Genomic DNA, 25,692 nt, shown 5'->3' on the forward strand with positions numbered 1-25,692 from the left:
CATATCCTTTCAGGGGATAACACTATCTTAATGAAACTTTGATATAACTTAAAGTAGTCAGTGTGCTGTTTGAATAACAGTATAGATTTATTGTCCATTGAAAATTACTCAGTACACAACTGTTAATGTCTAAACAGCTGGCAACAAAAGTGAGTACACCCCATAGTGAACATGTCTAAATTGTGCCCAAAGTGTCAATATTTTGTGTGACCACCATTGTTATCTAGCACTGCTTTAACCCTCCTGGGCATGGAATTCACCAGAGCTGCACAGGTTGCTTCTGGAATCTTCCACTCCTCCATGACGACATCACAGAGCCCACGGATGTTGGACACCTTGCACTCCTCCACCTGCCTCTTGAGGATGCCCCACATGTGCTCAATTGGATTTAGGTCTGGAGACATACTTGGCCAGTCCATCACCTTAACCTTCAGCTTCTTCAGCAAGGCCGTTGTCATCTTGGAGGTGTGTTTAGGGTCATTATCATGTTGGAAAACAGCCCTACGGCCCAGTTTCTGAAGAGAGGGGATCATGCTCTGCTGCAGGATGTCACAGTACCGTATATATTGGAATTCATGTGTCCCTCAATGAAATGCAGCTCCCCAGTGCCGGCAGCACTCATGCAGCCCCAGACCATGATCCTGCCACCATTGCTTGACTGTAGGCAAAACACATTTGTCTTGGTACTCCTCACCAGGGTGCCGCCACACATGCCGGACACCATCTGACCCAAACAGGTTTATTTTGGTCTCATCAGACCACAGGACATGGTTCCAGTAACTCATGTTCTTGGATTCATTGTCTTCAGCAAACTGTTTGCGGGCTTTCTTATGCATCGGTTTCAGAAGAGGCTTCTGTCTGGGGCGACGACTATACAAACCGATTTGATGCAGTGTGCGGCGTATGGTCTGGGCACTGACAGGCTGACATCCCACTTCTGCAACCTCTGCAGCAATGCTGGAAGCACTTGCACATCTATTTTTGGAAACCAACCTCTGGATATGACGCTGAGCACGTGGACTCAACTTCTTTGGTCGACCCTGGCGAGGCCTGTTCCGAGTGGAACCTGTCCTGGAAAACCGCTGTATGATCTTAGCCACTGTGCTGCAACTCATTTTCAGGGTGTTGGCAATCTTCTTATAGCCAAGGCCATCTTTGTGAAGCGCAATAATCCTTTTTTTCAGCCGCTCAGAGAGTTCCTTGCCATGAGGTGCCATGTTGTCCAGCATTCAGAGAGAATTGTGCCCAAAACACCAAATTTAACAGCCCTGCTTATCATTTACACCTGAATCCTTGTAACACTAACGAACACATGACACCAGGGCGGGAAAACAACATCATTGGGCACAATTAGGACATGTTCACTATGGGGTGTACTCACTTTTGAGATATACTGTATATATTTATTTACTAAATGCTAAATTTAAAGTGTTGGTAGTCAATTATAATGTTATACAAAGTCAATAGACAATATTCACAATACAATGTCAACAGACAATATCACAATATCACATAACAAAATATAGGCTCAAAGCCTATTCCAATTCCTTTCAAGGAAATAAATGTAATGTTTCCAATAAACTGTGAAAAGGATTCACAATTGTACAATATATCGTTAAGTAAAATAAAAAGGTGGGCCCACACTCACACACACACGCACTCTGTAACTCAGTCCATTAACTAGTGTTACCGTTGCAGCTGACGTTGCTTGTGAGCGGGGGGCCTTGAAACAGATATGGCCACTTCACTCGTTTACACGAGCCTAAATAAAAGCATGTGCGTGGTTCAGTACTCACGTAACCCCGTGGGGAACTCGTAGGTAAACTAGGGGTTTGAAAGATCCGAAAAAAGAGGCAGAGATGAGGGGGATGGGGTCCAGCGCTCTCCCACGAGCGCAGGAGAATGATTGAAGGACACTGACGCAAGATTCACTGGACGGTCTCGAGTTACCCCAGGCGATTGGAAACGGTCTCCTTGTCCACCGGAGAGCTTTCCTTTTGCTTGGTCTCTCGACTTCCAATTCTGAATTAACAGAATACACTGAGCTACAAAATCCAATAGCTATTTTGTTTTGATATAGCTAGAAACAATTGATCACTCAGCAAATGCTAGCAACATGCTAACGTAATTATGCTAAGCTAACCGCTTGCCGCGATTAGCTCTACAGTCAAATATAACATACTACAACGAGTAGATGTAGCTTATAAACAAACACCAGACATATGTATTTACCTCTGGTAGCTTCAATGTGCACCAACATCCAAAAGAATAACTGTTCGTTGATTCCCGAATTGTTATACACACAGCATACAGGTCTTACTTCACTCGACGATGTCCTCAATCATTCTGACACGTTACTTAGTGCAACCTATCGTTATTAGTACAAAATCCTGCCCCTCTATCTCAGCATACATTACAGTTGGCTAGCTCTTCCCGATGGACCAATGAAATAAAGAAATGAATGAATGACATTCATATCACGTAGTATAACCAATGAGCGAACTCACATTAGAGCTTGTAAACAAGTACACATTATAAACTTATAACCATGTTAATAACCGTGTACATAACCATGAAATGATGCTTATTTATTAAATGGACTTATTTATTGAAATGCTCATAGCTCACTTTAGTAGCTGGGCTACAATATTATATTTTATGTTGGACTGTAAGAAAGAGAGGATATTTTTTGTTGTGGAATATTGCCCTGCAGTGCAGAAGCCTAATTTATATATTTGTACAAGAATAATTGAATAAAATACTGAAATGTGACATTTATTTGGGGAAAATTAAGTGATACATTAATCGAACAGCAAAAAAATAATGGGTAGACGAACCGTTAAATTAGTCGGTAGACTAATCGACTAACCGAAAAATAATCGCTATGTGGTGATTCACATTAAGAGACATTCACCAAGAAGGGTTTGTACCTTTAAGAGTGGGGGTTAAAGGGGCAAGGGTTTCCGGTTCCGGGTGAAGTTATTGTGGTTGTCACGGAGAGTGTATGTTAGCATGTAGCAGAAGTGAGTGAAGTAAACATCCTCGACTCCAACCTACGTCTGTCGTCTCTTTGTTGCACTTCCCACATTGGTGACCCTGACGAAAGCGAACGAGATGTCTGTCCAGAACCCCGGAAACGCCGCCGCGTTGCCCGCACCGGACTATGCTAACATATACGCAGCAACCGTCAAGCTGCCCGACTTTTGGCAGCAGAACCCACGGGCGTGGTGTCACCACATAGAAGCCCAATTCCGGCTGAGAGGGATAACGCAGGATGGGACTAAATATTTCCATGTGGTGTCTGCGTTAGATGCTTCGACAACGGCGCGCGCGATGATGCTGTTGGAGGATCCACCGGCTGTCGGCATGTACGGTGCATTGAAGACATTCCTGCTGAAACTTTATGAGCTGTCAGAATTAGAGAAAGCAGACCGCCTGCTGTCACTCAATGGCCTCGGCGACGGCAAACCGTCGGAGTTGATGGAGAGAATGTTGTCGGTGCTGGGATCAGCTGATCCCTCGTTCTTGTTTACACACATTTTCCTGCGGCAGCTCCCGGCGCCTGTGCGCACAGCACTGGCCAGTTCCCCCCTCTCCTCCACCAAGGATTATCGTTCTCTGGCTGCGGAGGCCGACAGGGTGTACCTCGCTAACCGGCAGCAGTTTATCCATGCGCTGCTGCCCCACCCAGACCACTTGACCCCACCTCCACCCCTGGAGGACTATACAGACACCGCGGCCGCGGTGACGGCCCGCCGCCAAGCCGACGACGGGCTCTGTTACTACCATGCAAGGTTTGGGTCCAAGGCCAAGCAGTGTCGCAAGCCATGCAGTTTCAGGGTACAGGGAAACGCCAGGGCCGGCGCTCATTAGCGGCTATGGGCGCCGGCCGTGACTGCAAGCTGTTGTTCGTCGCCGACTCCTTATCTGGCCGGCGGTTGCTGGTCGACTCAGGCGCTCAACGCAGCATCCTGCCAGCGCAGGCAGTGGACACCATGGCCGGCGGACACGGCCCCCAGATGGACGCCGCTAATGGCACACCCATACGAACATTTGGCATCAGGTATGTGGAAGTGTGTTTTGGCGGGCGCCGTTTCGGCTGGGACTTTGTTATGGCTGCTGTATCCACGCCACTTCTGGGCGCGGACTTCCTCTGTGCTTTTAACCTGCTGGTGGATATTAAGAACTGTCGCCTGATCGATGCCCTCTCTTTTGCTTCGTACCCCTGTACGCTGGGGGGGGCGGGAGCGCTTTGCCTGGCAAACACGCTGGCCACCGGGGATCCATATCAACGCCTGCTCGCCGGTTTCCCTGACCTCACTACACCCACGTTCTCAGCGGAGGTGGCTAAGCACGGCGTAGAGCACCATATCACCACCGTGGGCCCCCCAGTCTATGCCCGGGCCCGACGCCTCGACGCGGCCAAGCTTGCAATCGCCAGAGGGGAGTTTTCGACCATGGAGCGACTCGGCATCGTGCGCCGCTCAAAGAGCCCGTGGGCTTCCCCCCTACATATGGTGACTAAGGCCGACGGGGGTTGGCGCCCCTGCGGCGATTTCCGTCGCCTGAATAACGCCACAACCCCCGACCGGTACCCCGTTCCACACATACAGGACTTCTCTGCCCACCTGGCGGGGGCCGTCATTTTTTCCAAGGTGGACCTGGTGCGCGGGTACCACCAGGTGCCGGTCCATCCGCAGGATGTGCCAAAGACGGCTGTCATCACACCCTTTGGACTTTTCGAGTTTCTGCGAATGCCTTTTGGCCTCAAAGGGGCGGCGCAGACGTTTCAGCGCCTGATGGACTCTGTGCTCCGAGACATGCCATTCATGTTTGTTTACCTGGATGACATTCTGGTGGCCAGCGCGTCCATGGAGGAGCACATGACACATCTCCGGCAGTTGTTTGAGCGGCTCAGGGCCCACGGCCTCATTGTAAACCCAGCCAAGTGCCAGTTCGGGCAGTCATCCATCACCTTCCTCGGACACCATGTCGCTCCGCAGGGAGCCGCCCCTCTTCCCGCCAGAGTGGAGGCCATCACCAGTTTCCCCCGTCCCCGCACGATACAGTCTCTACAAGAGTTCCTGGGCATGGTGAATTTTTACAACCGTTTTATTCCCCATGCCGCCCACCTCATGCGTCCCTTGTACGAGACCCTGCGGGGAAAAGGGCCCAAGGACGTGTTGGACTGGTCCCCGGAGATGGACAAGGCTTTCGGGGCTGCTAAGAACGCGCTGGCTAACGCTGCTCTACTGGCGCACCCGTCTCCCACAGCCCCGGTCGCCCTCACGACGGACGCCTCTGACTATGCAGTGGGGGCGGTGTGCGAGCAGTGGGTGAACGGGGCTTGGCAGCCGCTGGCCTTCTTCAGCAAACAGCTCCGCGACAACGAGCGCAAGTACAGCACCTTTGACAGGGAACTGCTGGGTCTTTTCCTGGCCACCAGGCACTTTAGATTCCTGTTAGAGGGCCGCCAGTTCACCGCCTTCGTGGACCACAAGCCACTGACATTCTCCATGGCCAAGACCTCGGAGCCATGGTCTGGGCGTCAGCAGCGTCAGCTCTCGGCGATCTCCGAGTTCACCACGGACATCCAGCACTTGGCGGGCAAGGACAACTTCGTCGCCGACTGCCTCTCACGGGCGGTCGTCGGGTCTGTGCACTTAGGACTCGACTATGCCGCCATGGCGGCGGACCAAGCCGCAGACTCTGACATTCAGGCCTACCGGGTCGCTCCTACTGCACTGCAGCTGGAGGACGTGGTGTTCGACGCGGCCAAAGCCACTCTCCTCTGCGACGTCTCCACCGGCCAACCACGTCCTATGGTGCCGGCTGCCTGGCGGCGCAGGGTTTTCAACACCATCCACGGCCTTTCCCACCCGGGGGTGAAAGCCTCGGCTAAATTGGTGGGGATTAAGTTTGTTTGGCCTGGCCTCCGGAGGGACGTTAGAACCTGGGCTGGCTCGTGTGTGGCATGTCAGCGCGCTAAGGTGCACCGCCATACCAAAGCCCCTTTGGCACCGTTTGTGGTGCCAGAGAGGCGTTTTGACCACGTGCATGTGGACCTGGTAGGCCCCCTGCCCCCGTCTCACGGATATACCTACCTCCTCACCATGGTGGACCGGACCACCAGGTGGCCAGAAGCTGTTCCCCTGGCCTCTACTACGGCAGCGGAGGTGGCCCGGGCGTTCATTGGGTGCTGGGTGGCCCGCTTTGGCACACCAGGTGACATCACGAGCGACAGGGGCCCCCAGTTCACCTCGGAGCTCTGGACTACGGTTGCTGAGCACCTGGGGGTGAAGATCCACCGCACTACGGCGTACCACCCGCAGGGCAATGGACTTTGTGAGCGGTTCCATCGGGACATGAAGGCCGCTCTTCGGGCCAGCCTGATGGACAGTGGCTGGGTGGACCGCCTCCCGTGGGTCATGCTCGGTCTTCGCTCTGCCCCCAAAGAGGATCTCCAGGCCTCGTCCGCCGAGCTGGTGTATGGCCAGCCACTGCGGGTTCCTGGGGAGTTTCTTCCAGAGGCTGCAGCTCCCTGGTCGGCCGCCTCTCATAGAACTGTGTTCCGGGGCATTGTGAATGACCTCGTCCCCATTCCGACATCACGTCACTGCCTCCCCCAGTCCTACGTCCCCAGGGACCTGCCATTGGCTAAGTACGTTTTCATCAGACACGACAGCCATCGGGCTCCACTGCGGCCCCCCTACGACGGGCCCTTCCGTGTCCTGGAGGCGGGCGCTAAGCACTTTGTGGTGGACATGGGGGGCAGGTCAGAGCGGGTCGCTATAGACCGTCTCAAGCCTGCTCACTTGAACATTGACGAGCCAGTTCAGTTGGCCCTACCCCCGCGGCGGGGGCGGCCCCCTACCCCAACCTCTGTCCCTACCCCAACCTCTGTCCCTACCCCAACCTCTGTCCCAGCTCCAGTTCCAGTTCCAGTTCCAGTTCCAGCTCCAGTTCCAGTTCTCACCCTTAATCCCCCTCCTGCAAAGCGCAGCCGTTTCGGCCGCTTGATCCGCCCCCCGCCACGTTAACTGTAGTACTGTTCATGGATTGCCTGTTCAGTTGGACTTTTAATGGTTATCTTGGTTTTTTGTACCTTCTGGGTTGGTGAATTCTGGGGGGGCCTGTGTGGTGATTCACATTAAGAGACATTCACCAAGAAGGGTTTGTACCTTTAAGAGTGGGGGTTAAAGGGGCAAGGGTTTCCGGTTCCGGGTGAAGTTATTGTGGTTGTCACGGAGAGTGTATGTTAGCATGTAGCAGAAGTGAGTGAAGTAAACATCCTCGACTCCAACCTACGTCTGTCGTCTCTTTGTTGCACTTCCCACAGCTAGATTAATCGTTAGAAAAATAGTCGTTTGGGACGGCCCTAGTGTGAATGGGTGTGTGAATGGGTGAACGAGAGGCCGTTGTAAAGCGCTTTGGAGCAGCAAAAAAGGCGCTATATAAGTGCAGTCCATTTACCATTCCTCTCTCTCCCCCAGGCTGATCCCCGCGGTCAAAGTGGAGAAACTGCATCTCAAGGTGGACGCGTCGGCCAAGCTGATCCAGGCTCCTCCCTCTTCCTCCAGCACCACTGTGAGCTCCTCCTCCTCCTCCTCCTCCTCTCCCCTGAAGGCAGGCCTTAACTGCACCTCCATACCAAAGGCTCCCCTGCTGTCCCCGGGCCAGATCCCCAACGGCAAGGGCCACCTCTCCCTCTCCCTCTCGGCCCTGGACAAGAAGCAGCAGGACAACAACAACAGCGCCAGTAGCAGACGCCACCTCTACAAGAGACTGTCAGGTGAGTACAGGGTCCGACTCAGCGTGACGGTTTGTTTTTCACCTTGACAGTTTGTTATTTATAACCTCAGTTTGTGACGTTTTTAGAATTATAAGGTTCTATCTCCATTTTTGGTAGAAATTTAGTTTTTAACATAATCTGATCCATTAGGTGTTTATTAATGCCTGTGTGGTATATTTTTTTGTTAGTAATTAATTAAATACAAAGGTTCCATCTCACAGAACATAATGGAATGTAAAAACTTTGACGCTCAATATCTCTGAACTGCCCTAAACGGAGATAGAACCTTATCATTCTAAGCTCACGAGTTATGAGTGTGGCATGTTTTATGGAGATGTGACTTGATGTAAACATGCTCCTAACTGAGGGCTTCTTGTCTCCACAGAACGGGAGTTCAACCCAGATATCCACTGTGGAGTTTTGGACATGACAGCACGGAAACCATGCACAAGATCTCTAACATGCAAGGTACCCAGCCTCCCCCTCTCCAGAGAGCTTCCTGCTGTGTTTTACTGTCTGTTGTTGACAAAAGAGGACAGTTATATATGACACCATAACCATTGACTAGGGATGGGAATTGATAAGATGTTATCGATACCGATGACATAATCGATTCTGCATATGGGTCCGATTGTTCATCGATTCCCTTCTCGGTTCCTGATAAATTTTCTCTGTGGGGAAAAAACTCGGCCTACACAGGTTTCAGTGTCACTGCAGCTGTTCTATTATCTCTCGGTCCGTCTGAACACAGTGTAGAATGTCTGCCTAATAATGTGGTAGAGAAGGCAAGAGACCATCTAGTGTTCACACATTCAAGCCTCTATTTTTAATTGTTGTCTGTGAGCGGATAGTTCCTATTATATAAATTCTCATCTAGATCTGTCTCAAACTATGCCGTGTTGGGTCCTTGAATTTGAGGGAATTGAGTCTTGAAAGTCCTTGAAATTGATGTTTCAGAAGGTGTGGGAACCCTGAATTGACCCTTCCTCTCTCCTTCCTCTCTCCTTCCTCTCTGCTTCCTCTCTCTTCCTCTCTCTTTCTCTCTCTACTCCTCTCTTTCTCTCTCTACTCCTCTCTCTCTCTCTATCTCTCCTCCAGACACATTCCTTAAGCCAGCGGCGGGCGGTGTTGGGCCGGAGGAAGCGTTTCGACACGCTGCTGGCCGAGCACAAGAGCAAAACCAGGGAACGGGAGCTGCAGCACCCCCACCCCCAGCAGACCCCCCCTCTCAGGGACCCCCACCCCTCCCCCTCCCGGCTCGGCGGCCCCCACGACCCCCACCAGGTGGGCAACGGTGCCGCTGACTCCCCCGCCAAGCCTCTGGCGCCGGGCAAACCCAAACCTCACAATCCGGGTCTTCCACGGTGAGTCAAGTCGAAGAAAAAGCCGCTCTTTAGTTTTCAACATCCTATAACAAAGTAGGGAGTGACTGAGACGTGTGGACTCTTAGACGTATCGTGACGTTAGAATTATAAGGTTCTATCTCCATTTTTGGTCAAAATTTAGTTTTTTACATAATCTGATCCATTAGGTGTTTATTAATGCCTGTGTGGTGTTATTTTTTAAATGTTGACATTTTTTAGTTAGTAATTAATAAAATACAAAGGTTCCATCTCACAAAACATAATGGAATGTAAAAACTTTGACGCTCAATATCTCTGAACTGCCCTAAACGGAGATAGAACCTTATCATTCTAAACAGAGATAGAACCTTATCATTCTAAACAGAGATAGAACCTTATCATTCTAAACTCACGATATACCTCTGTGGCTCAGTTAGTAAAGCATGGGGGGGGGCAGCCTGCTCATTTATATGAGGATTTAAAAGCGTACTGTTTTAAACTGAGGAGATTGAACACCAGCCCTGCTTAGCGAGGCCGATGGTCTTGACTGGGCGAATAAAACGTTTCACTGAACACAATCGGTGTCGTTCTTTTAACGGTTTAGCAGTTCGCGCTATGTCAGGGGTGTAGTTCTGCGCCAGGGGGGTAGTTTACTGTCAGCGTGGGAGGAACTGCCTCGTCAGGCAACTGCCTGTTAAGGATGGCATTAACAACGCTAAGGTCGTGGGTTTGATTCCCGCTGGGACCATATATACTGAGAAATGTATGCACTCACTGCAATGTAAGTCACAAAGAACACATTTATTATCACAATTGCATTGTGTTCCATGTCTTTCTCCATTGAATAAATAATGCCTAGTTGAATGGCTAAACAAGACAACTGTCTGGACAGTACTGCTAGAATTATTCACCTTACCGCTGCACAGATAGACAAAGGGTATAAGTCCATTCTGTTAACATTAGGTCTACTCTGCTAACAAAGACTATTCCAGTTGATTTGTCAGTTGTTGTGCATTATATTTTTGTTGTGTTTTTAGTTTGCCCTTTAATTAGTTATATATAAAAATAATTAAGTTATATATATATATATATTCTCATGCTAAAATCGACTGTAAATCCAGATTTTAAAGTTGATATTCTTCCCCGGGAGCATGCCCCCATAACCTGTGCCCCACCCAACATTTTTATCACCAGCCGCCACTGGTGCACCAGTTTGTCTTTTCCTACTGAATCCCAGTGTTATGTGTCCCTAACTCTCCGCCCTCTCCTCTCAGACTAAACAGCAGTATCTCTCACGGAGGTGGGGGTACCCCGGGGGACCCCTTGCTGGTCCCCGAGTCGCCCCAACACTCCACGCTCGCCCCCGACGGGACCTCCCGGCCCTCCAGCGACGAGGGGGAGAACGAGGAGCGGGAGGAGGGCGCTGACAAACTGGACTGTCACTATTCAGGTTATCACCCTCGGCCAGCAGCTGTAAGTTCACACTGTTGTTCACTGTTCGTTGATAATCAGGGTCAGATTAGGTCGGCCCTAAAGAAAATAAACTGGCGTCGTTTTCTATGTGTATATGTTGTGGTACATGTGGGTATACGGTACATGTGGGAAAACGAGGGTTAGGGTTAGGTGCTAGAGGGTTAGGGTTAGGGGTAGGGTTACGGGTAGGGTTAAGGTTAGGGGTAAGGTTAGACATGCCAGCATGTACCAAGTCACCCTAGCACCTAACCCTAACCCTAGTTTTCCCACATGTACCGTATTCCCACATGTACCGTAACATATAGACTACCCTGCAGTTGGCAACGTTGCGTCTAACTCCTAATCCGTCAGGCGTTATAGCCCTCTCTCTCTCTCGCTGTCTCTCACTCTCGCCTCTCCTCCACTCTCTCTCTCTGCTCAGTACTGCACCTTTGGAAGTCGGCTGTTTGGGAGAAGCTGCTACTCGTTTGACCGGCGGTGGGACCGAATGCGATGTGCGCTCACCGCCATGATGGACAAGCACGTCAACGCTCAGATGTGGAAGTAAGTCGTTGGTCCAGAACAATTCTGTTAAGATTTGGCTACTGCTGTCTTATGTTTAAACACATTACACCAATCCTGAGATCCCGATACTGGTCTACCAGTCTCTCAGAGAATTTAATTCAAAGTACTCCTAATTGTATACAAATCACAAAATGGCCTTGGACCAAAACGCATAATCAGATCTCCTCCCACCCGATATTCCCGCAAGGTCCCTAAGGTCAGCTGAGACTAATCAGCTAATCATTCCAAGAGTGGAAACAAAACACGCTGCCACATGCTCCTGGAACAAACTCCCTGAAGAAATCAAACCCTAAATATATTTAAATCTAAGCTAAAAACCTTCATGTTTTGCAGCAGTTATGATTAAACACAAACACTTCTATCAACGTCTTGTGCTATACAAATAAACTTGCCTTGCCATGTCGTGAGCTTAGAATGATAAGGTTCTATCTCCGTTTAGGGCAGTTCAGAGATATTGAGCGTCAGAAGATTTACATTCCATTATGTTTCGTGAGATGGAACCTTTGTATTTTATTAATTACTAACTAAAACATTTCAACATTTTAAAAATAACACCACACAGGCATTAATAAACACCTAATGGATCAGATTATGTAAAAAAACACAATTTTTGACAAAGGAGATAGAACCGTATAATTCTAACGTCACGATATGTCTCATGGCCTTGCTCACTGGTCATGATGGAATATCTGATTATTATGCTTGTAACCCCCCTGTCCTGTTTGTAGGAAAATCCCTTTGGCCTTGGAGAACTCCTCCTCCTCCTCCTCCACCTCTGCGCCCCCCCACAGGACAAGCACAAACTCTCTGTCCTCCTCCTCGTCCCACGGGAACACCCCCTCCTCGGGCTTCCTGGGTCCCCCCGCCGCCCCCCCACCGCCCCCCTACACCCAGTCCTACGACGGCAAGTCCGGCGGGCTCTCGTACGGGACGACCTTAAACGCCCGCGCCTCCCCCCAGGGCACGGCAGAGCACCCGGCCTACAGCGCATCGCAGCAGGCCCGGCAAGTGTCTTCGTCGCCGCAGATGCCTTCAGCCCACCTCTCCTCCTCCTCCTCCTCGGCCCCCTCCCTGGCCTCGGGCCGAGCGCTCAAGTCCCGATCCAGCAACAAGTCCTCCTTCAGACCCAGGGAGTCGCCCTCCTCCACGGCCGCCATATCCAACTCAACCAGCGGGGGGAACAGCGGCGGGGCGAACAACAGCAACAGCAGCAGCGGTATCACTAGCCCCAGCTCGGGGAAGAAGAGGAAGAACAGTTCCCTCCTCAGCTCATCTCACGCCTCCTACTCCTCCGCCGAGTCGTCGTCGGCATCCTCCAACGCCACCTCCTCCTCCTCTTCCGCCATCACCTCCTCCTTCAAGAAGAACTGCGCCAACGCCAACGTCAACAGCGGGAGCTCAGGGAGCGCCTACCACCACCCCTCGTTGGCCCCTTCCTCCTCCTCCTCTTCCTCGTCCTCGTCCCACAGCGTGGGGGTCCACAGCGTGGGGCTGAACTGCGGCCCCGGTCCCAACGCCCGGACCAACTCCCTCAGCCTGAAGGTTGCGGAGCCCTCGGGGGCGGGGGCGGTGTCGTCGGGGTCCTCGGCGGCCAGGGGCCCCCCCTCGGGCAGCCCGGCGGAGTCCATCAAGAGGATGAGCGTGGTGATGAACAGCATCGACTCCACCCTCTCCCTGGGACCCTTCGTCCACCACCACCAGACCACCACCACCTCCTCCTCCGACCACCACCACACCAACACCACAACCGCCTCCGTCGGGGGCTACGGTAGTCACGCCCACACGGACGGGCGCCTGGAGGGGAAGAAACGCAAGGGATCCCCCGCCACCATCAACAGTGGAGGAGGAGGAGGAGGAGGGGGTGTGGGGGGGTTAGGGGGAGGTGGAGGTGTCGGCCCAGGCAGGCCCAAAGTGGCCAAGTCTCCAGCCATCAACAACATCCACGGGAAACACGGACGCACAATCCAGGGAGCCCCAGGGCTTCCCAACAACTCCCTCATCCACCAGGTGGGCCAGAGCGCCAGACAGACCCACACAGACCCACACAGACCCACACAGACCCACACAGACCCACACAGTCCCACACAGTCCCACACAGTCCCACACAGTCCCACACAGACCCACACAGACACACACAGACCCACACAGACCCACACAGACCCACACAGACCCACACAGACCCACACAGACCCACACAGACCCACACAGACCCACACAGTCCCACACAGTCCCACACAGTCCCACACAGTCCCACACAGTTCCACACAGACCCACACAGACCCACACAGACCCACACAGACCCACACAGACACTCCTGGGGGGTCTTCCAGCAATGTTGCTAAAGGAAAATCCAGGCTTATTTTTGATCAATCTTATTAGATATTTATCGAAATAAGTCTGGATTTTCCTTTAGTGACGTTGATGGAACACCCCCCTGGAAATTCCAATGAATGAATATTAATAATAATAATAATAATAATAAACTGTATCTGAATAGCACCTTTGATAAATAAAATACAGCTCAAAGTGCTTTACGTTTGAAGCATTAAAACAAGAGCAAATAAATATGGCAAGAACAAATTTACAACACAGGTGAAAAATAAATAATGTCTGATAAATAAATTCTGTTACATTTCAGGAAATGTTGGGGCAGTGATTAGATTAGAATCTGGATTGGAGTTTATAAGTACAAGGCCGATGTTCCTGCATACTCAAAATATTGATCTAAATTAAGTTTTAAGAGACATTCTTTTTTACATTTGTAATACAAGAGTATAATTCAAGATGCATAGATCTTGGCAAACATCACGTAATCCTGCCACTGTTCTACTGACTGGAAATGTTTCTGGTGGACTGTGTCTGTCTGTTCTGTGTGAAATAATTTATGAAAACGTCTATCATCAACTAACGTGGCGATATCGCTGAGAGAGGGGTCCATGTTGGATTTGATTTATTAGCAGGGTTCCCGCGCTGGTCTTAAAAAGCCTTAAAGTCTAAAAACCAGCAATCCTATTTCTGCAAGCAAAACAAGGTAATGTGATTGAACCCTGACTGATCTAACTCTGTCCCCTCCTCTCTGGTCCCCCCCCCCCAGCCCAAGGCCCGGCCCTGACAGCGGAGGCTGGCTTCTCCGTGTGGAACCGCGGGGTGGAGATGAGATGAGGAGGGGGCAGCCAGCCCGCCAGCTGCCCCGGACTGCACGAGGCCTTCTGAAACATGCGTTACTCTCAGCTTCCCACGATCCTCAGGGTGGAGAGACGATCTGGACAGCCCAGTGACGTCATCGTCGTCGTAGTCGTGGAACTTCTATTCCTCCCAAAGCCATGTAGGGGGCGCCAAAATTCGTTTTTGGAAAAACTGCTAGGCGTAAGCTGGCGACCCCGACCCCCCCCTCAGTGTTGTAGTGTTGTGTGAGGTCTTCCTTTGAGGAGGAGGAGAGGAGCCGCCTATGCCCTTCTGAACAACGTTCAAGTTCTGAGGTGAAAGGCTAAAGAGATACTGGAGGGCTGGTACAAGCGCCATAGCAACCGTTGTCATGACGCAGAGCCACTTGGAGTGACTTGACAGTGACTGGAGAGCCAACACACCGATCTCACCGTGTGTGTGTGTGTGTGTGTGTGTGTGTGTGTGTGTGCGCGTGTGTGAGTGAGAGAGAGACTGTGTGACTGTGTGTGTGTGTGTGTGTGTGTGACTGTGTGTGTGTCAGTCAGATTCTGCTGGACTACTGTACTGGATCTTCAAACCTTACACCCCCAACGCCTGAACTTAAGAAGCCTTGGAAGGAGAGGGCAGCAGGAGGACAAACTGTCAGTTGCAAAACACTTAAAAAAAACTCAATCACGTTGTTGTTGTTTTTTTTCCATTTCTTGTTTTTGTTTGTATCAATCATTGCGACGTGTGTGAGTACGTAAACCCGAGGGTTACGTGCAGTAGCCGGAGACGAGACGAGCAATTCAGTCAATTCTCTTATTGGAGTTCTCTAGGTGACCCCAACCGATTATGCAAGTGTTACTTTTTTATGTTTCTTAGAACCTTTTTCACTGAATCAAAAAACTACAAAAAGTCTTTGTCGAGACGGATGGGGAGAAAAACAGTCAGTTGTGTATGCATGCATATGTGAAAAAGGACGCCTGATGCGAGACCATGTGATTGAATCTTTTGTGAAAGAGGGATTGACTTGTCTTGACGACACGTTTTCATTTTCATCTCGCAAACGGACAGCCACAATAGACCTACCCCTAACTGTGAACAGCACTAACACACATACCCCCACCCACCCACTACTTGCTTTAGGACGTTTAGGCCGAGTCATGCTTAAACTGCCCCCAAAGCTAGCCAAAGGCAGCCAATCGGTTGCTCCCACCGTTAGTCTGTAACCACTAGCCTGGGTGCCAACCCTCGTGGTACGTTAGCGTAGAGAAGTAGCTACACTACATTGTCTGGTGACGCTCGCTAGCCGTGTGGCTCAGAGTGTGGAACACCGGTCTATGTAAACCACTATCCCTGCTTTAGGATTCCCATTCTGGTTCTCCGAGAGTTCTCTCTTCACAATACAGTGTTTTTGTGAGTCAAGCGGTTTTGTCATGACAGGGACACCCCAGACATAGCTCTCTCTTGTGTGTCCTTGACATGTCCCTTTTTTGTCAAGCATGGAGTCTTAAAACTGGCAATACTTCCTTCCCTCCCAGTTCTCTGAGATGATGTTGCTCTTTGGAAGCAGGTGGTTGTTGGTTTTTGGTGTGAGATTCATGGAGATGGCTTCACAGAGGAAGTTACAACTTTCGGTAACTACTATTGTCGATTTCGTAAAAAGACTCCACTGATGTCAGGCAGCGAGCGTAGCGAGGGAGGGTGTTTTTTGTATCCTACTTTACCTTTTTTCTTGTATGTATCTATAGAACAAATATTGAAGTATCCCTATTTCAGAATACATATTTTGTTAACGAATTGTACATATTGAAATATGTATTTTTGCACAGGCATTTCGTACACACAACAATTTTTTGGTACAATTGAGATCCTTATTATTTATTCAGTAAAATGAGAAGTTTAAGAAGAACTTTAAGAATTATTTGAAGTGGTTCACTGCCAAGTCTATAATGCAATACGCCTAGAACTTAGAGGTCGACGCATCTCATGAATCTATACTGGGGTCCTGTAAAGTAAAAAAAAAAAAGTGAAGTGTTGCCACTGTAGCATGTGTCTGTCTGACAGAGGATACCTTATCTCCACTCTTCAAGGTCTCACTTGTGCTTCTACCATTTTTTATTTTAAAATGCCTCTGAATCATACGGAAGAGTATTAGGGCCACCAACACAAGTTGTTTTTTTCCCAAAAGGGGGGGGGTTATATTCTGAGATAAAAAGTCAGAATTTCTGAGATAAAAAGTCAGAATTTCTGAGATAAAGTCAGATTTTCTATGATAAAAAGTCAGAATTTCTGAGATAAAAAGTCAGAATTTCTGAGATTAAAGTCAGAATTTCTGAGATTAAAGTCAGAATTTCTGAGATTAAAGTCAGAATTTCTGACTTTTTAACTCAGAAATTCTGACTTTTTTATCTCAGAAGTTCTGACTTTTTTCTCAGAAATTCTGACTTTAATCTCAGAAATTCTGACTTTAAACGAATATAACCCCCCCCCCCCCCTTTCGGAAAATAAATAAATAACTCGTGTTGGTGGCCCTAATACTCTTCCGTAGAATCAACTAAACAGAATGATCATTTTATGCGACCCCAAATAGCCTGTGATTCTAAATATGTCCTGCAGGCTTGAAGCTGTGCCCTGTCGTCTAAGCGATTTTCACAGATTCAATAATCATACACTTAGTAGATGAAGACCTTATAACATTTCATTTTTCTTCACTTTTTTTCTTTTTCTTTTAAAAGGCTGAAGGGACTTAAGCAATCATTAAGGCAAGGAAGATGGACACTTCAAACAGTGCAACTGCTTGCATCATTGTTGCCAAACATTGTTAATTCGAAAAAACACAGCTTTTTAATGACGTTTTTAGTTTGCAGCTTTTTAGGAAAAATAATGAAATAAGAAAGTGCCTGAATTTGTTTCACACTGACTGTTTGAGGACGTTTGTTTTGTTTTGTTTTGTTTTACTTGAATGTTCAAAGTGTTTTAGAAGCTCGCTTTTAAAATCTGCCTATGAACCCTAAATGTGGTAGAACCCGATAGCTTGTCAGCTAGCTGGTATGAGAACACTTAGTGTTAAACCTTGTTTGTTTTTTAATTTTGATTTATCAAAGTTTTCCAGATGAGATTTTGTTGTGGCAGACCCTGGGTGTTGCTGAAGCTGCCTTGGTCGGCTACGATTACGTTTTTAACAGGTTCTACAGGCTAGGTGCACGATCTCCACTACTTCCTGAAAGGCACCTTGCATGAACATATCCTGTCTCACTCTATTGGTTTAATTGATTAATCGATTGGCTGTGCGGTAAACTGTTGGAACACACAGTGCACAGCTGTTCATGCAAGGTGCCTTTCAGGAAGTAGTGGAGATCGTGCACCTAGCCTATTGTGTTTTTGTTTACCCTCAACTCCACTGACAACTCTGACCTTGTTTCCATGTGATGGAAATGTTGCAAAGATGTTTTTAATCAAGCATCATAGACTTGGAATGTGAAAAAGTGAGACCGAATACAACTCGCTTCTGGGAGGAAAAAAAGATTCACAGTACATAACTCCTCTATGTAAAAGCGTGTAGTTTTTTTTTTGTATACATTATCAAAAATCATTTGATTCAGCTGGACTTTTGTGTATTGGCTGCTATGTCATTCATGAACAAACATGGTAGGTTTAGATTTACTTAATATTTAAAGAAAAAGATTGTATAGTCTATTTGTTTTGTAACAGGTTTCTGTAAATAAAAAAAATAATTTATACAGCTATTTATACAAAAAACAACAACACTTGTCTCTTTCTTCTCTGAAAGTTTTTTTTCTGACTAACCTTTTCCTTTGACTTGAATGTAGGGTTCCCACACCTTCTGATTCCCTCAAATTCAAGGACCCAACACGGCATAGTTTGAGACAGATCTAGATGAGAATTTATATAATAGGAACTATCCTCTCAGACAACAGAGAGGCTTGAATGTGTGAACTCTAGATGGTCTCTTGCCTTCTCTACCACAGCACAGCAAAGAAACTGATTTACTAGTTGACTAGTAAAACATTTTTGAATATGTTGAGACAGAGAGGGGAATTCAAGCACTTTCAATGACCCATGTCTATTTTCAAAAACTTTTAAGACCTTGATTTTTCTTCTTAAATTCACAAACTTTCAAGGACCCGTGGGAACCCTGTGAATGACAGGCTCAAAAACAGATCCACCGAAAAGAGTTTTATTATATACACAATATAAGGGTCACTTCTTCAGACAAACTATTGGTTTGGATAACTGGTACAATAACAGAAAAAACCCAGATGTCCCTCCCAAATGACAAAGGCTTAGAGCGTGTGCCAACGTCGTTACATGTTGATGACTCGTGACAGCTTCTGGACGCGGTTGAGCAGGAGGTCTCCTTTCTTGATGGTCTCCTGGTACTGCCAGTTCTTACTATCGGGTCTGGAGGAGGGGAAAAAAAGAAGAGAAACGAATGAGTTAGCCTAGCATTTGCACACCAACGACAACCACCACTTCCTCAGTTTTAGATGCATGTAGAAAGGTGCTGCAATACTTTACCTGTTGGTTTCCACAATCTCGTTGACTTTATCAATTTTGCAATGGAGACGACCGGCAGCTATGAACCGAGAGAGTTCCCTGAGGAAGACAAGAGAATCAAGTTATTATTGTACAACATTGTGCCATGTTCATTGTAGCTAAGAGTTCATTTGAAAAATGTCCATCTGCAAAAACATTAAACAAGGTCTACGTGATACGCAGGACTACACCGTATACCCACTAAGAAAGACCAAGGATTTCCATATACCCAATAAAGAATGTGTGAGGATACGTAACAGCGTTTTGTGACAGAACTTTCACTCATAAAATTCACCCCGTCTGTGTTACGAAGCACTTGAATTTTGGACCATTGGGACTGAATATAGCTTCATATACCATCAACGGGGGGAGATGCAACATGAAATATGTCAAAATGCAGCACTATCATGCACAGATCAGCCTTATAACATGTCATTTATACATGTATATAACGTTAGCCAGGGAGCACAGATTTATTTTTATGGCGTTCTGAAATGAACGATATGAGGCTGGGAGGGAAAAATCACAGTATACCCACTAGAAAACACTAGACTACACCACTGAGGCTAAGGTTGGTCATGCTTAACACTGCACCCCTAGGGTTGGGGTGAGAAATATCCAATTGGTAGAACACCAACTTCATACTCTCCTGTACACACATCCAATGCAGATGACGGTAGATGAACAAAGGGCTAGGAGGAGCTGAGACTCACTGGTCGATGAACTCTGTGCTGACTCCGAACGCCTCGGCCATGTAGCCCAGGGTGAGCGAGCGGTAGGACTCCAGCAGCTGGCTGTAGGCGTGGATACGCATCTCCCTCACGTAGTAACGGTAGTGAGGCGCGAACAGCCAGTCCTTCTTCATCTCCTGCTCCACTGTGGCTGCGGGGAGGAGAAACACAGAACACAGGTTTACTCCTAAGAACACTTACTTACTATGATACGCAAATTGGAATTATATGATAATAATGAAGAAGGAGGAGATGGAATTCTGGATGGCCTGTGCTTTTGAAAATGAAGACTTTGGAAAGCTAATGCGACCCTTCTTAATTCTGTGTCCGGGAGCCTGAGCCTAGGTGTGCTCAAGCTTTACATTTCACCAAGAAAAAAAAAAAGACCTACCCAGTGACTGGAAGAAGACAGAATAGCGGCACTCGTAGAGAGAGAAGAGGTACTGGCGGATAGAAGGCAGACCGTGCAGCACCTCCAGGATCTCTGCTCCCTTTATCACCTGGGAAGACAGAAGAGGGAACAGTCACAGAACAGTCACGGAACAGTCACGGAACAGACACAGAACAGTCACAGAACAGACACAGAACAGACACAGAATAGTCACAGAACAGACACAGAATAGTGACAGAACAGACACAGAACAGACACAGAATAGTCACAGAACAGACAGAACAGTCACAGAACAGACACAGAACAGACAGAACAGTCACAGAACAGTCACAGAACAGTCACAGAACAGTCACAGAACAGTCACAGAACAGTCACAGAACAGACACAGAATAGTCACAGAACAGACACAGAACAGTCACAGAACAGACACAGAATAGTCACAGAACAGACACAGAATAGTCACAGAACAGACACAGAATAGTCACAGAACAGTCACAGAACAGTCACAGAACAGTCACAGAACAGACACAGAATAGTCACAGAACAGACACAGAACAGTCACAGAACAGACACAGAATAGTCACAGAACAGACACAGAATAGTCACAGAACAGACAGAACAGTCACAGAACAGACACAGAACAGACACAGAACAGTCACAGAATAGTCACAGAACAGTCACAGAATAGTCACAGAACAGACACAGAACAGTCACAGAACAGACACAGAATAGTCACAGAACAGACACAGAATAGTCACAGAACAGTCACAGAACAGACACAGAACAGTCACAGAACAGACACAGAATAGTCACAGAACAGACACAGAATAGTCACAGAACAGACACAGAATAGTCACAGAACAGTCACAGAACAGTCACAGAACAGTCACAGAATAGTCACAGAACAGACACAGAATAGTCACAGAACAGACACAGAACAGTCACAGAACAGTCACAGAACAGTCACAGAACAGACACAGAATAGTCACAGAACTGCCTTCAAGGATGAGAAACTAGTGCATCAGTGGATGCCATGAGCAGCAGCACAATGACACGGCCAAATATTCACTGCAACTACGTGCGTTAGGGTTTAGACTTAAATTAGAAGCGATCATTATCGCCTTTCACGTGACCGCTTCTCCTCAGAAGGGATTTTTAATCCCACGGTAATACTGTATACCCGCGGGGATGCTTTTATCCAAAAACTGGATACCGCCCAAGCCCAACCCTAATGTGCGTCACTGAATCGATTAGGGTGAAAGCACTTATGAATCGACAATGTCCCGACACAAGAGCGACGGAGGCACACACATTCTGCTGACAAGCAAGAAATAAACACAAACAAATCGTGAGCTTAGAATTCTAAGGTTCTATCTCCGTTTAGGGTAGTTCAGAGATATTGAGTGTCAACATTTTTACATTCCATTATGTTTTGTGAGATGGAACCTTTGTATTTGATTAATTACTAACTCCAAAATTTCAACATTTTAAAAATAACACCACACAGGCATTAATAAACACCTAATGGATCAGATTATGTAAAAAAACTCAATTTTGACAAAAATGGAGATAGAACCTTATAATTCTAACGTCACGAGATGCTTCTGACGCAGTATGACCCCTGACCTCCCCGCTGATCTCCTCCCTACCTTCTCTCGGAGGTCGGGCCTCTTGAGGGCGATCATGCAGACGTAGACGGTGTAGGTGACGAAGGTCTTGTAGTCCATGAGCTCGTAGGAGGTGAACGTGGACACGGTGTCCAGGAAGAGCTCGGCTGCCTGTTTGAAGTCCCTGATGGCCACGCAGTACAGGCCCTGGTACACCTTCAGACGGTTCCTCCTGTCCCAGTCGCCCCCCTCCTCTATAAGGCTGAGCAGGAACAAACACACACAAGGGTGAAACAGGGAGGTCTTCAAAATGTACTACTGATAGAGGATGACATTTATGACCGATTCGAGTGGGTCTAACATAATTGTGGTCAATGTGTTGTTGTTGCTAATAAAGGTAATAACATTATGTACGACAAATAAAGCAGACATAACAAGTGTGTCTACCCAAAAAGCCAAAAGCATTTCAAACACTTCAAAACATTATTTTGTTCACCAGTAAATGGTAAAACGGTAAATGGACTGCACTTATATAGCACCTTCTTTGCTGCTCCAAAGCGCTTTTCATTCACCCATTCACACACCAATGGTGGCACCAGTGGCATCAAGAATGTCCTCCATCACATACATTAGGGATGTATATCTATCTCTATCACAGAACAGTGGAAAGAGAAGCAGTCATTTTGCCATGTTACCTTTTGGCTTTCTCAGTGTTGCGTGTGATGAGGTCGCTGTCCATGTAGAAGAGTCCGATCCTCAGCAGGTAGAAGACGATGTCTAGTCTGTGTCCCAGAGCCACGGTCTTATCGTAGGTCTTCCTGAAGGCCGTCAGCGCTGATTCCTGTAGAGACACACACAAATAAAGTTACTGGCTTGTTTGATACAAACTATAGAATGAACGAATGAATGAACGAATGAATGAATGAATGGTCTTTATTGTCATTGCTACAGTACAGGTACCAAACAACGAAATTTAGGAGGGGTGGCTCCCCTGGTGTTAGGAAAGAAAAAAAAACACTTAAAAAAAAACACAAGAAGGGAAGGAGCTGGTTTACATAAATAAAGGCTATGTACACTATCCACTGTACTATACTGTACAGATAGACGACTAGGGTTGTCATATTGCACATAGTGTTATTGCACATTTCTTTAAAGTGTCGCAGTTTGCAGGCTTGAAATGTACATGTTTGTGCCTCAGCACTACACCTGATTTTTTCAGTCCAGCAGCTGCCATCAATCCGTCCAGACTGTCCAGGGCCCAGAACCTAGGTCTTTGCTGTGTATAGCTTTGCTGGATAGCCTTTGTTCCTATTTAGGCAGGCTTTTTAGTCTTTGGTGTTTAGATGAAGATGCACACCGGTTCTAGTCACACCAAGTCACCTCCATTCTTCTTAGTTCCAGTCCAGTTCCAGTTGATGAAAACTGAAAACATTCCAGTGCAGTCTCAGTCCACAAAAACCCAAAACATTTTTAGTCTAGCCGGAGTCAGCGACGAAAACTTGACTAAAATATGTTGTTTTATAATTGTTTTTGTGGACTGAAACTGCACTGGAATGTTTTCAGTTTAACCCCAACCCTGGACGGAACTAAGAAAAATGTTACTCGACATGTACCTGTCTACAGAATGACTTACATACCATGTATGTGAGCATAATGTTGATCATGTGATCTATTTGAATTAGCTTAGTATTCATCTTAAGTGCATCTTAAGTATTCAACAAGACAGTAACATTACTGTCACCATTCTTGCTAAGGATGCTAAAAACAATTATAAAACAAAATATTTTAGTCAAGTCACCTCACTGACTACGGCTAGACTAAAATGTTTGGGGGTTTTTGTGGACTGAAACTGCACTGGAATGTTTTCATCAACTGGAACTGGACTGGAACTAAGAAACATGGAGGTGACTTGGTGTGACTAGAACTGGTGTGCATCTTCATCTAAACACCAAAGACTAAGGGACTAAAAAGCCTGACAAAATTAACACTGACGCAAATCGTCCCCAGCCCCTACGCCCTTGTCTTGTGGAGATCAACTCCTCTCAGATATGCACATGTGGATGGGGGGTGTTCACAGTTCAGCTAGGCGGGGTTCATTTGGAAAAGTGAAACTTGTGTTGATTGATTGACCTGTGGATGTATAGAAGCTATAGAATGCAAAAGCACTTCACCTTGTCCCCGATCCTGATGAGATATTCGGCTTTATGCATCATGGCGTCCCGGATCTCACTCTCCCCCAGGTTCTTCTCTGCGTCCTCCAGGACGTCGCTCAGCCTCTTCAGCTCCTCCTCGTTGGCCTTCTTCATCTTACTCAGCAGGTCCATGTCCAGCGTCCACTTCAGGTCCTTACAGATGCCCTCGTAGTAAGGTGCCATATCTGGAGCAGGGGGGGGGGGGGATTAATCAATTAATCAGCAACCAATTAGACAGCAGTGGCAAGTGTATGAAGTGTATTTAAAGAGTCATCTTGTTGGCTAAACAATAATAGAAACCTGTCATTATGGTTATGGGTATAGTCATTAACTAGATGGAGAATTTAGAATCATGTTCAGCTATGTAATAATGTCGGTCATGAATGTGAATGAATGAATGAATGAATGAATGAATGAATGGTCTTTATTGTCATTGATATAGTACAGGTACCAAACAACGAAATTTGGGAGGGGGGGCTCCCCTGGTGCTAGGAAAAAAAAACTAAAAACAAGAAGGGAAAAGAGCTGGTTTACATAAATAAAGGCTATGTACACTATCCACTATACTATACTATACAAATAAAACACTGTGCTGTACTCTATGCTATGCTATACCTATTCTAACATTTCCTATCTCTGAACCTTATGTACCAGAGGGTTGGATAAGATCAAGATGACATTCTGACTCATCATTCACTTACATGTCGCTGTTTAACTGTTTAACTCTTTAATGTTAGCCCAAGTGGCCTCTACGACTGAGCTTTTTGTATATCTGACATGTGTCTGCAACCAGCAGATTAGCTATCAATCTAGCTAGCTAGTTAACTAACGTCAACAGTCCGTTTCGAGCCCATGATGGCAATGCCATTACATTAGCTAGTAGCTCCAGGGCATGTTAGCTGCTTCTAGCTAGTAGAAAACAACGTAGCTAATGCTTTTATTTGTCCAACAGTAGAATCGTCCACCCTGTATCAATGTCCAACACTGCAGGTGATGGATGAGCACCCGGGGTTTCTGGTGACACTGACAGACAGATAGATATGCAGCTAGCCAGTTAGCCCAGTTAGCTTAGCATACTCACTGTCCTCTCTATCACGCAGCTAGCCCGGTTAGCTTAGCATACTCACTGTTCTCCCTGATGGCGGCCATCAGCTCCGTCTTCACCGTCTCCAGATCTTCTCTGTGTTTCTCCATCAGGAGGAACTTCAGCTGGGCGATGCGCAGGTCCGGGTTCTTCGGCAGACCCTCCTCCTCCAGGTTCTCCAGCGGCATCTTGAGATAGTTTTGTGGGTTAATAGAAAAGAAACGAAGCGTTTGTGTGGAACAAACAACAGCCAGAGACCTCCAAGCTAACTAGCTAACGATGACTGAGGAAAACAGTGGGTTGGTAACTTCCGCTAGGGCGCCCACCAACGAGGAAGAAGAACTGAAGAGTTAGGTGCGTACTGCCTCCGTGTGGTGGATAAGGGAATGGCGCCCCCCGCCGATCAAAAAAAAAAAAGACCAAACACCATTGAATGAATGAATGAATGAATGAATGGACTTTATTGTCATTGCTATAGTACAGGTACCAAACAACGAAATTTAGGAGGGGTGGCTCCCCTGGTGTTAGGAAAGGGTAAAAAAAAAAAAAAACTTTAAAAAAAAATCACAAGAAGGGAAAGGAGCTGGTTTACATAAATAAAGGCTATGTACACTATCCACTGTACTATACTGTACAGATAGACGACTAGGGTTGTCATATTGCACAATAGTATTCTTTCACATTTATTTAAAGTGTCACAGTTTGCAGGCTTGAAATGTACATGTTTGTGCCTCAGCACTACACCTGATTTTTTTCAGTCCAGCATTGATTTGATATCAACTTTTTTATATCACTGTCTGAACCAAAT

General features: G+C 47.2%; 2 protein-coding genes across 2 annotated transcripts in view; one reads left to right on the top strand and one right to left on the bottom strand.

Moving 5' to 3' along the window:
* atxn7 (ataxin 7) overlaps positions 1 to 14,824 on the top strand; it is a gene marked incomplete at its 5' end in the record, with an annotated part of 33,107 nt that extends 18,283 nt beyond the window's left edge. The window contains 7 exons of the mRNA XM_080546171.1: positions 7,494 to 7,792; positions 8,178 to 8,260; positions 8,891 to 9,156; positions 10,410 to 10,608; positions 11,030 to 11,151; positions 11,901 to 13,179; positions 14,267 to 14,824. Coding sequence (XP_080402297.1) covers positions 7,494 to 7,792; positions 8,178 to 8,260; positions 8,891 to 9,156; positions 10,410 to 10,608; positions 11,030 to 11,151; positions 11,901 to 13,179; positions 14,267 to 14,284 — 2,266 coding nt within the window. The 3' untranslated portion in view covers positions 14,285 to 14,824. The remainder of the gene's footprint in view (positions 1 to 7,493; positions 7,793 to 8,177; positions 8,261 to 8,890; positions 9,157 to 10,409; positions 10,609 to 11,029; positions 11,152 to 11,900; positions 13,180 to 14,266) is intronic.
* Positions 14,825 to 18,513: 3,689 nt separating this feature from the next.
* psmd6 (proteasome 26S subunit, non-ATPase 6) lies at positions 18,514 to 25,156 on the bottom strand. Its single transcript, XM_080545576.1, has 8 exons — positions 24,928 to 25,156; positions 23,780 to 23,985; positions 22,304 to 22,449; positions 21,651 to 21,870; positions 20,002 to 20,110; positions 19,593 to 19,761; positions 18,862 to 18,939; positions 18,514 to 18,744 (listed from the first exon to the last, which is right to left on the bottom strand). The coding sequence occupies exons 1-8, from the start codon at positions 25,070 to 25,072 to the stop codon at positions 18,648 to 18,650; spliced, it is 1,170 nt and encodes a 389-aa protein (XP_080401702.1). The 5' UTR covers positions 25,073 to 25,156; the 3' UTR covers positions 18,514 to 18,647.
* Positions 25,157 to 25,692: the final 536 nt, after the last annotated feature.

The sequence above is a fragment of the Nansenia antarctica genome (genome assembly GCF_963989245.1).
Source record: "Nansenia antarctica genome assembly, chromosome: 15".
In the NCBI taxonomy this organism is placed as follows: domain Eukaryota; kingdom Metazoa; phylum Chordata; class Actinopteri; order Argentiniformes; family Microstomatidae; genus Nansenia; species Nansenia antarctica.

Excerpts from the sequence above, each read along its gene's own strand:
- psmd6 (XM_080545576.1), bottom strand. The coding sequence starts at position 25,072 with ATGCCGCTGGAGAACCTGGAGGAGGAGGGTCTGCCGAAGAACCCGGAC. Across the intron at positions 21,871-22,303 it reads AACACTGAGAAAGCCAAAAG|CCTTATAGAGGAGGGGGGCG; the intron begins GTAACATGGCAA and ends GTTCCTGCTCAG. Across the intron at positions 18,745-18,861 it reads GAGATTGTGGAAACCAACAG|ACCCGATAGTAAGAACTGGC; the intron begins GTAAAGTATTGC and ends CCCCTCCTCCAG.